The sequence below is a fragment of the Dipodomys spectabilis genome, unplaced genomic scaffold (assembly GCF_019054845.1).
Source record: "Dipodomys spectabilis isolate Male_0828 unplaced genomic scaffold, ASM1905484v1 ptg000388l, whole genome shotgun sequence".
Taxonomy (NCBI): domain Eukaryota; kingdom Metazoa; phylum Chordata; class Mammalia; order Rodentia; family Heteromyidae; genus Dipodomys; species Dipodomys spectabilis.
The window spans coordinates 2,339,334-2,349,988 of NW_024871065.1; the positions used below are offsets into that span (position 1 = coordinate 2,339,334).

At 42.9% G+C, this 10,655-nt stretch overlaps 1 protein-coding gene across 3 annotated transcripts in view; it reads left to right on the forward strand.

Annotated features, from left to right (window-relative positions):
* Window positions 1-9,889, forward strand: part of Golga4 (golgin A4) — a 72,601-nt gene extending 62,712 nt beyond the window's left edge. For 2 of the 3 annotated variants that reach the window (XM_042667330.1, XM_042667333.1), the window contains 3 exons: window positions 1,245-1,331; window positions 6,681-6,743; window positions 9,291-9,889. In XM_042667330.1, coding sequence (XP_042523264.1) covers window positions 1,245-1,331; window positions 6,681-6,710 — 117 coding nt within the window. In that variant the 3' untranslated portion in view covers window positions 6,711-6,743; window positions 9,291-9,889. The remainder of the gene's footprint in view (window positions 1-1,244; window positions 1,332-6,680; window positions 6,744-9,290) is intronic. The other variant, XM_042667332.1, reaches the window with a different exon arrangement.
* Window positions 9,890-10,655: the final 766 nt, after the last annotated feature.

Here is a 10,655-nt window from a genome sequence, read left to right on the forward strand (position 1 = left end):
CCAGAGAGGCAGCCCTGCCAGGATGTTGTGAGTGACATTTCAAGTGTCGCTTCTCCATGTGTCTGCTTTTGATCTTGGTGACAGCCGAGGCGGAGATGAAGGGAAGAAGAGGGCTGGAAGTAGAGTCTTGCCGCATCTGGGGTTTGTGGTTGAAAACATTTACTTGATCTTTTAGTTACACCCTTTTCTTCCTGGAAATGATACTTTTTTTTTTCCTAATGATGGAGTTTCTAAAACTTTTGACTAACACACACACACACACACACACACACACACACACACATTTAAGTCGCATGTAACCATGAACAAAGAATCTCTGGAGTCACTCTTTTGGACCCTCCCATCTAGAGGAGCACTAGCATAATCCCTAGGAACGTTCTACCACCTAACTTTGTGTATAAGCACTGAATTTGTTATCCTAACCTATTTCATAAGTGATATATCTTCTTTCCTCTCTGTCTTCCTCAAAACATCTCATCTTGATACAAAATAGGGACTTGCAGCCCTTTGAGGAGAATTTTCCAGGAGCTAATGGGTTGCCGGTCTACCTTAACGGGTATACTGTATTTATTAGATCTGCACAGTTTTTGAATCTTGTTTTACAAACCACCATGTGTAATGTTTTGATTCATCCTGTTTTTTCTACCAAACAAAACATGTGTGTTTCTTTCAGATGTAATTTCTATTAGGCTGATGTGCTGCATGTCTTGGGGAAAAAACAAACAAACCTACCAAGCATGCTTCGTGTTCATGCAGTAGCCCATGTTTATGAGATATATGATGTGATTTAGCTGAAGTCGGGCTTGGGGAGCATCTAATTGTTACTATTTAGATCAATTCCTCACTTTCATACATTTTGACTAATAACCTTTTCAAATCACTAGTAATTTGCAATACAATTAATCTGTGATAGCATAATATAAAAATAAAGTAATATATTCCCTGACAAAGGACCAAGTGCCTTCAACCCTCATAGCTTCCTGCAATTGGATTGGATTGGAAATGTGTGGCCTCACAGTAGTATAAACCCAACCTGGACACCCAGATGTTGTGAGGAGTCCTTTTTCATTGAAATTCTGGCAGGTGGCTGGCATTTCCTGGCCTGAGCACCTTCACATCATACTTCTTTGTCCGTGGCTTCCATTGAAAGCACTAAAGAATCCCACCGGCAGACACATCAGAAGGGGTTGAGACTCCCCTCGGCTGTGCTGTCTGTCTATGACCGTCTCTCTCCTCCCTTGTAGACCATGGCAAAAGTCATCACCACTGTCCTGAGATTTCCCGACGACCAGACGCAGAAAATCCTGGAAAGAGAAGATGCTCGGCTAGTGGTAAGCTGTGGAAGTAGACTGTGTGCATGTAAATATGGACGGATGGACAACTGGACAGATAGGCGGATGGATGGATATAGACAGATCGTTTTCTCTCACTTGCCTATATTCTGTGTTCTTTATCAAGTCTTTGAACTGATGAAGGATAGTGAATTTTTTTAATTTCTATTATTATTACACTCTAAAAAGCAATAATGAATTTACATAGGAGAATTTAACGTAGGGTGAAAGTGACTAGATGCCCTCAAGAGCATATTAATTATTTAAAAGCATCTTAACATATTTAATGATATGTGAAATTGATAGCCATATCTTCTAGAACTCATGCTGGTTAAAAAAAAGCCATTCTTGTATATCAAAGTAGCAAAGTTTTAGAACTTAACTATAATATTTCATAGATGACAGTTATTTATTCTATTACTATTACAGTTGATTTCCTATTAACTCTGGCTAAAATAATTTAGGCATTTTTGAACTTTTGATACCATACAACAGAAAAGTAGAAAGCAACTGAATTATTTTTTAAAAATGAAAAGAACTGTAACTAACCAGGCATCAGAGGCTCACGCCTATAATTCTATAGCTACTCCAGGAGGCTGAGATCTGAGGACGGCAGTTCAAAGGCATGTTGGCAGAAAAGTCCGTGAGACTTTTATCCCCAATTAACCAGCAGAAACACAGAAGATGAAAGATGCATGTCAGTGTAATGTATGCGCTCACCAACAGAAAGAAAACTCTTTTTAATAATCTTAGTTTGACAGCTGGGATGTAGCTCAGGGGCAAAGCGCTTGCCTAGCAAGTGCAATGTCCTGGGTTCCGTCCCTGGTACCAAAAAAGACAAAAAATACAGTTTTTAAAAAACCAACAGGAAAAACAAAGGAGGGGGTAACAATGCTCGACAGGAAACGTACTCATTTCCTTACTCATGTAACTGCAATCCCTCTGTATAGTATCTTTACAATAAAAAATTCTAAAGAAAAACAAAAACTAAAAATAAATTTAATTTGTTAGGCATGAATCATTCAGAGTAGAGGTTTTTCTAATTGATTGGGGTTTACTTTATTGATTTTTTTCTTTACTTTTTGTCGGTCCTGGGGTTTGAACTCAGGGCCTGGGCACTGTCCCACGCTTCTTTTGCTCAAGGCTAGCGCTCTACCACTTGAGCCACCGCACCACTTCCAGCTTTTTCTGTGTATGTGGTGCTGAGGAATCGAACCCAGAGCCTCATGCATGCAAGGCAAGCACTCTACCACTGAGCCACCTTCACAGCCCCTTATTTTTATTTTTAACCAATCAAGGACAAAAATCACATCTAACTAGATTCAGAAAAATCAGCTTTGACAGAATTCAACATTGCTTCATGATAAAACAACCTCAAAGAAACTAGGAATCAAAAATTCATACCTAACCAGGCACCGGTGGCTCACGCCTGTCATCCTAGCTACTCAGGAGGCTGAGATCTGAGGATCATGGTTTAAAGCCAGCCCAGGCAGGAAACTCCATGAGACTCTTATCTCTAATAAACTACTAGAAAACCAGAAGTTGTGCTGTGGCTCAAGCGGTAGCGCGCTTGCCTTGAGCTGAAGCATGCATGGACAGCGTCCAAGCCCAGAATTCAAGCCCCACGACTGGCAAAAAAAAAAAAATCATACCTAAGCATAATAAGAACTATGTATTTTAAGCCAACAGGCAGCACTATAAACTAAATAAGGGAAGCTGAAAGCATTTCCCCTCAAATAAGAAATGAAAGAAGGGTGCTTTACCTTCCCACTTATCCTTCAGGTTATATGTAGGTTTTATTGTTGTTTTTTTTTCCTTTTGTGTCAGTATTGGGGCTTGAACTTGGGGCCTTGCAAGGCTCTTTGCACTTGCTCCAGGCTGGCTCTACCACTTGGGCCATACTGCCACTTGGAGACTCGTGGTAGTTAGCTGGCGATAAGATTCCTAATGGACTCTCCTGCCTGGGCTGGCTTCAAGTGCTATACTCCGATCTCGGTCTTGGGAAACACCGAGGCCCCACAGGTGTTGTGTTGGTTCAGTTTGGTTTTTGCCATGCAGGGGACCGAGTCCAGGGCCTCACACGTGCCAGGGGAGCCTCACCTGCTGAGCCACCAAGCTAGCCACCCTTGGGTTTGTGGCTTGATTGGTTTTTGCTCCAGATCAGTCTTGTACCCACTCCCTTGCTTCTTCCCCTTTGGGGAATTTTTAAATCTCCTGAAATAATAAGTGTTTCAGGACACTTTTTAGAAAAGATTTTCATTCTTGCATAACATTCTCCCTTTGCCTTCAGGAAGATTCATGCAAAGTGATTTGACAAATAATCATGATATGTAGTGGTACACATGGTACTGTGGTATCAGTGGCTTTAACTAGCACTGTGAGACTCAGGTGGTTTGGAATCTTATTTTTTTAATGTTGCAAACAATTAAGAAACATTGTATAAAAAGGAGGTAATTGGAAGTGGCTCTGGGGCTCAAGTGCTAGAAGACTAGCCATGAGTTGAAAAGCTCAGGGACAGTGCCTAGGCCCAGAGTTGAAGCCCCACAACCAACAAAAAAGAAGATACTTGACGAACTTCAACTTGCAAATTGCTTTCCCTATGCTAAGATTATCTTGGCTAATGGTGTAAGAGCCAGCTGTGGTCAGGGCTGCCAGTCCAGTTCTGAGGAGGCCAAGGCACAAGGATCACTAGCGGAGGCCACTGGGGATTGCACAGTGAGAACTTGTCTCAGAAGGAAAAATGAATTCTTTTTTCTTTTTTTTTTTTTTTGGTTAAGTTTGTGGGGCCTGAACTTTGGGCCTGGGCGCCGTCCCTCAGAAATTTCAGCTCAAGGCTAGCACTCTACCACTTGAGCCACAGCACCACTTCTGGCCTTTTCTGCTTATGTGGTGCTGAGGAATTGAACCCAGGGCCTCATTGCATGCATGGCAAGCGCTCTACCACTGAGCCACCTTCCCAGAAATAACCACATTTTCTAAGCCTTGCATCGATGACTCTTCCTTCATCACTTAGTTATTCAATTTTACAAACATGAAAGTGCAGTCGTTTGGGGGATTGGTTTTGGGTTTGGAGGGCACACTTAATATATTTTGTATTCTGCATCTTTTTGTTTTTGGTTTTGGTTTCTTTTTGTCGGTCCTGGGGCTTGAACTCTGGGCCTGGGCGCTGTCCCTCAGCTCTTCAGCTCAAGGCTAGCACTTTATCACTTGAGCCGCAGCGCCACTTCCAGTTTTCTGGTGGTTCATTGGAGATGGGATTTTCACAGCTTTTCCTGCCCGGGCTGGCTTTGAACCATGATCCTCAGATCTCAGCCTCCTGAGTAGCTAGGGTGACAGGTGTGAGCCACCGGCATCCAGCTTTCTGCAATCAGGGCCTTGCTATTGCCAGAGAAGGCACTCTACTGCTTGATCCATGTTCCCTGCCTGTTTTGTTCTCATTAGCGCCTAACCAGATCTTGCATTTACGCCTGGGCTTCCTGAGCTATAATACTTCCATTCATGCTTCTCACAGAGTGGAGTAGCAGGCAGCCACCATGAGACCTAGCTTACTGGTTTGACGTGCTGTCCGCAAACTTTAATCTTCCCAGATAGCTAGGATTGCAGATGTGAGATACTGTGCCAACCCCACTTCATTTTTTTTTGTTGTTGGTGGTGGTGGTCATGGGGCCTGAACTCTGGGCCTGGACGCTGTCCCTCAGCTCTTCAGCTCTGGGCAAGCTCTACCACTTGAGCCACAGCGCCACTTCAGGCTTTTTCTGCTTATGCAGTGCTGAGGAATCGAACCCAGGGCCTCATGCATGCGAGGCAAGCACTCTACCACTGAGCCACCTTCCCAGCCTCCACCTCATTTTTTATAATGTATAACATACACATCCTGCTGTTTAGTTCACGTGTTTCCTCCTCGTTCCATTCACTAGGTTATTTGCAGTTTTGTAGTGCTGGTAAGCATAGAACGTCCATAGCCATACATTTCGAGCACTTCTGCAAGTTTTCCTCTAAGGTGTTAGCTATTGTGTTTGTTCCACTCACAGTGAATCGAACAGGTAACTGGAATGACACTGGGGGGGGTGGAGACTCAGCCTTGGGTTATCCTGCCTTAAAACCAAGCTGATGGTTTTGGAATGTGGCCATCTTAAAACAGGGCATAGAATGTACTTAAGATTGGCTAGGGCTGGGAAGGTGGCTCAGTGGTAGAGCGCTTGCCTTGCACGCATGAGGCCCTGGGTTCGATTCCTCAGCACCACATAAGCAAAAAAGAAAAAAGCCGGAAGTGGCACTGTGGCTCAAGTGGTAGAGCACTAGCTTTGAGCTGAAGAGCTGAGGGACAGCGCCCGGGCCCAGAGTTCAGGCCCCACGACTGGACCCAAAAAGAAAAAGAAGAAGAAGGTTGGCTAACGCACAAGCTCTGTTTGAAATTGAGTTCATTTAAACTGAAATTTTAGTTTGGTGTGTTGTTCCTGAAAACATTCCACTGTGAGGGTTAAAGGGAGATGATGTAACTGAATTTCGTATACACTGTAATGGAATTATGAGACAAGTCGTCTGCCCTTAGTTTGCCTAGCTGTGAAGGGTGCATTCAAGCATGAAATGCACCTGTACATGTTTAAATTTTAACATTGAAAGTTAAAAAGGGTCTCTCCTCTTCAGGCCACTCTCCTCCTGGAGAGCTGCTTCCTCTACAGCTTTCCTTTCACTTGCAGATATGCACAGTCTGTTTACCTTGAAAGAGAAAAGAAAAAAGAAATGGGTGGGGAGGGGAAGAAGGGAAAGAAAGAGGAGAGAAGGCTGGAAGAAAGGAGAGGAGGGGAGAAAAAGAAGAGGGAGGGAGGGAGGGAGGAGGGAAAGAGGGAGGAAAGGAAGTGCCGGGCACCAGTGGCTCACGCCTGTCATCCCAGCTACACAGGAGGCTGAAATCTGAGGATTGTGGTTCAAATCCAGCCTGGGCAGGAAAGTCTGAGACTTTATCTACAATGAAGAAAACACAAAACCAAAGGTGGTGCTGTGGCTCAACGTGATAGAGGGCTAGCCTTGAGCAAAAGAGCTCAGGGACAGCGCCCAGATCCAGAGTTCAAGCCACACAGACTGACAAAAAAGGGGGGGGGGGGGAGGAAAGAAAAGGAGGGAAAAGAAAGAAGAAGGAAAGAAAAGGCAAAGGGGAGAGAAGAGGGAATGGAAGGATTGGAGGAAGGTGTTCTGTGTTCTTTACGCTTTGTACATCCCTGGTTTGGGAGCATTTTACGTGCATTCTGTTTAGTTCTATAACAATAGATGCATAGAATCTATGCTAATCTATATGTTGTGTGGTCTTGAAACTAACCCACTAAGCTTCTTTTCTTCCTGGCTTTGTAGTTTGCCTCGGCCCGCAGTGGTATCTTCTGAGTAAGCCGCCGGCCTGTGCTTAGTTTGCACGTGGTGAGTGCAGAATGTGTCTTCTTATGCAAAAATCAGATGCGCTGCATGATACTAACCATCTCTTGTTTAATGAACATACATGATTGTGCTCTGAGTTAATGCAGTATTTTCTGGTCATTCTTCTCTAGAGGTTAGTAATGCATGATTAGGAACCATCAGGAACTCTTAAAGTCTGTGAAAGGGAAACAAAAATGCACTTTCTGGAGATAGAAGTGAAATGGCCCTGTACCACGTTGCTCACACCCATAATCCTAGCTACTCAGGAGGCTGAGATGCAAAGATCACAGTTCAAGGCAGCCCAGGCAGGAAAGCCTGTGAGACCCTTACCTCCAGTGAACCACAGGAAAAAAAAAACTGGTGCTGTGACTCAAGAGGTAGTGTACCACCTTGAGCTGAAGAGCTGAGGAAGAGTACCAGGCCTGAGTTGAAGCCTCAGTACCACATGAAGGACAAAAGGAAGGAAGAAGGGAGGGAGGGAGGGGAAGAAATATTTCACAAATCCAGAATTTAAGATACTACAAGGTTGCAGTAGAGTCAAGACTAGTTGAAATAATGAAAGCAAAAGTAAATGGAAGCCAGGCACTGGTGGCTCACGCCTGTCATCTTAGCTACTCAGGAGGCTGAGATCTGAGGATCTCGGTTCAAAGCCAGCCCGGGCAGGAAAGTCTGTGAGACTCTTATCTCCAATAAACTACTAGAAAACCAGAAGTGGTGCTGTGGCTCAAGTGGTAGAGTGCTTGCCTTGAGCTGAAGAGCTGAGGGACAGCGCCCGGGCCCAGAGTTCAAACCCCACAACCGACAAAAAAAAAAAAGTAAATGGAGTTTTATTACATCCTAGATCATGCACAACACAAGATAACACATTTAATCTGAGGATTTTCGGCAGCCTACTTTAATTGAACATGGTTGTTTCAGATTAGCACATTATTATGGTGAAATTATACCTAAAATCTTTCATACAATTGGCTGTTTTCTTATCTGAACCCCTTCCTCTTATTTCCACATATGATTTGTGATATTGTTATTAACATGATTTAGTTTCCTTGTACACGTTTAGGGTTTACCTTTAATTATCAGTTGAATGACCACCAGTAGGGATGAACTATACTTATACATATATCATTTAACTGTCCTAAGTGATTAAAACTATTGACTTTAAAAAACTATTCTTTATATTGTGTACAGTACAATAGCTGAGGATACAACAAACTGTTTTGTTAGGTCATTTTTATTGTAAATATATGAAAATCCTGAAAAAATTAATCCTGTATCTAACCCATGGCCTTAATATTTTCCTTTATCATATAATACATAATTTCAAATAAATGATATCATTTATCTCTAGAAATGCCAATTATATAGCATTTCTATTCATTGAATGTTTGCTCAATTCCTCCCCCCCCCTTTTTTTTTTTTGGTGGTGGTGGTGGTGGTGGTGGTGGTGGTGGTGGTGGTGGTGGTGGTGGTGGTGGTGGTGGTGGAGCTTGATCTCTGGGCTTGGGTGCTGTCCCTATGCTCTTCAGCTCAAGGTGAGCACTCTACCAGTTGAGCCACAGCGCCACTTACGGTTTTCTAGTAGTTTATTGGAGATATGAGTCTCACAGACTTTCCTGCCCGGGCTGGCTTTGAACCGAGATCCTCAAATCTCAGCTTCCTGAGTAGCTAGGATTACAGGCGTGAGCCACCAGCGCCCAGCTCGTGAATTTTTGTTTATGCCAATTACTCAAGCTAAAATTTCAAAATAAAAAGTGACAAAAGGACAGTTGGATATAGCAAGATATTTTTGTGGGTCTTCTTTGGGTTCTTAGGACCAAGATAAGCTAGTTTTTTAACAATAATTTGCCATAAGGCGTACTTTATGAATAGTGGAATCAATATGGGTCATTTATCTGTTGAGAAGACTTGCCATATTTTTCCTTTCCACTGAATATATACTCAGAGTTTGTCTCTGTTATACAGCCTTACTTGGCAATTCAAACCTCATATTTGATAGGACCACCAGCCTTGAGCATTCTAATATAAAGAATTTCCTTAGACTTTGGCTTTTGTTCTTCAGCATTTGCAGTGTTTTGAAAGAAATTTATTAATTCCAGCAGAGCTTGAGTTTTCACGTCACAGAGTTCTGAGGATAAAAGTTCAAGGCCAGCCCTGGCAGAAAAACTGGTGTCAATGAACAACCTGAAAACCAGGAGTAGAGCTGTGGTTCAAGTGGTAGAGCGCCAGCCTTGAGCAAAAGAGAAACTCAAGGACAATGCCCAGGCCCTGAGTTTGAGCCCCAGGACTGGTGGGCATGTGTACACACAGACACACACACACACACACAAATGTCAGTTTGAATAATTTCAAGAACACTAATTTCTAGAGGATTCTGCTAGGATTTCATATTCATTTCTACTTCTCTGCTGCCAGATCATAGAATGTAATTTTATTTTGGACTTGGAAGAAAGAAAATTTCAAAAACACTTGATCTTAAAATTCAAGTGTGTATGTTCCTGTGTTTATTTTCTTTCTGCCCCCTCATTTTCTTTTTTATCATACTTTCTTCAGTCATGGCTCCGGTCTTCATCCTGAAGGAGCGTGGAACGATGCTGCTGACCGCTGCCCTGCAGTCAGGAGGGAGGCCTTGCCCTGCGCATAGCTAAGCACAGTCGGATGGCCCGGCCCCAGACCCAGCACGGCTGCCTCCAGAGACCCCTCCTCCCTCCCCTCCCCTCCAGTGGAGAAATGGTGATTAGGGATTTTTCTTTTCCTTCAGTTTTCTCTTGGGAAGAATTTTATATTTAAAACAGTTTGGATAACCTCACCTACTCCTCTTAACAATGTCCCTTCCCCATTCTTTTTGACCCTCTTCTCCCTTTTAAAGAAATGCTTGCCTTTCTTATTTATTTTAGGGTGGTTTTTTTCCTTTCTAAAAATTTGTGCAATACGTTTTGAGGTAAAACAGTAATTTTTTCAGATAAATTAGAGAGTTTTATTATTACCCAGATTTTTTGAATATTTGCTAAAGATTTAATTCTTTAAGCTATCACACAGATGTCCCAAATGGCAGTACCTCATTGTTTACTGAGCTTTTGTACTTATATTTTTCAGAGGAAAGAATACTATTGTAAATTGTAAATAGTCAATAAATAACTATTGTATGCAAATCTATAACTGTTGGCAATGACATCTGGGAAGAAGAGATAAATAAAGTTTATTTCCTGTATTACATGTATTACTGTGTTTCTTTCAAGGTTGACATGTATTTCAAAATGGGTAAAAATTTATTTTTTCACTTGAGTTACTATGAGAACTGTCAGGATAGCAAAATGCTGAGCATTGGGAAAGTTTTCTTTGTGGGTTCAAAATTATGTGACCAAGTTAGAAAAAGCATAGAGTAGAAATGCCTCTTCTCTCCATACTAGACCATACTTTTTTAAAACTCTGGGCCTAAGCACTGTCCCTAAGTTTTTGTGCTCAACGCTGGTGCTTTACCATTTGAGCCACAGCACCACTTCCAGCTTGTTTTGGTCAATCGGAGATAAGAATCTCAGGGACTTTCCTGCCTGGGCTGGCTTTGAACCATGGTCCTCAGATCTCAGCCTCCTGTGTAGCTAGGATGATAGGCATGAGCCACCAGAACCCAACTTACTTTGATTCTTTTTCACCTTGAGGAGAGAAATTTCTGGACATGAAGACATGGGAATTACTCAGAGGGGTTCATACTGCCTTCCTCCAAAGCCTTGGGTTGTGGTCTAACCTTTGCCTCAAAATGGAGCCCTGGCCATACGCAGTCTAGAGGGCAGGGAGGGCTGCCCCAGGGGTACAGGCGTGCCCCATAGCTGACCTGTTTGCTGTTCTCCAAAGGAAGGACAGTCTTGCCGGTCGCTGGCGGCTCGTGCCTATCATTCCAGCCACTCCAGAGGTGAGGAA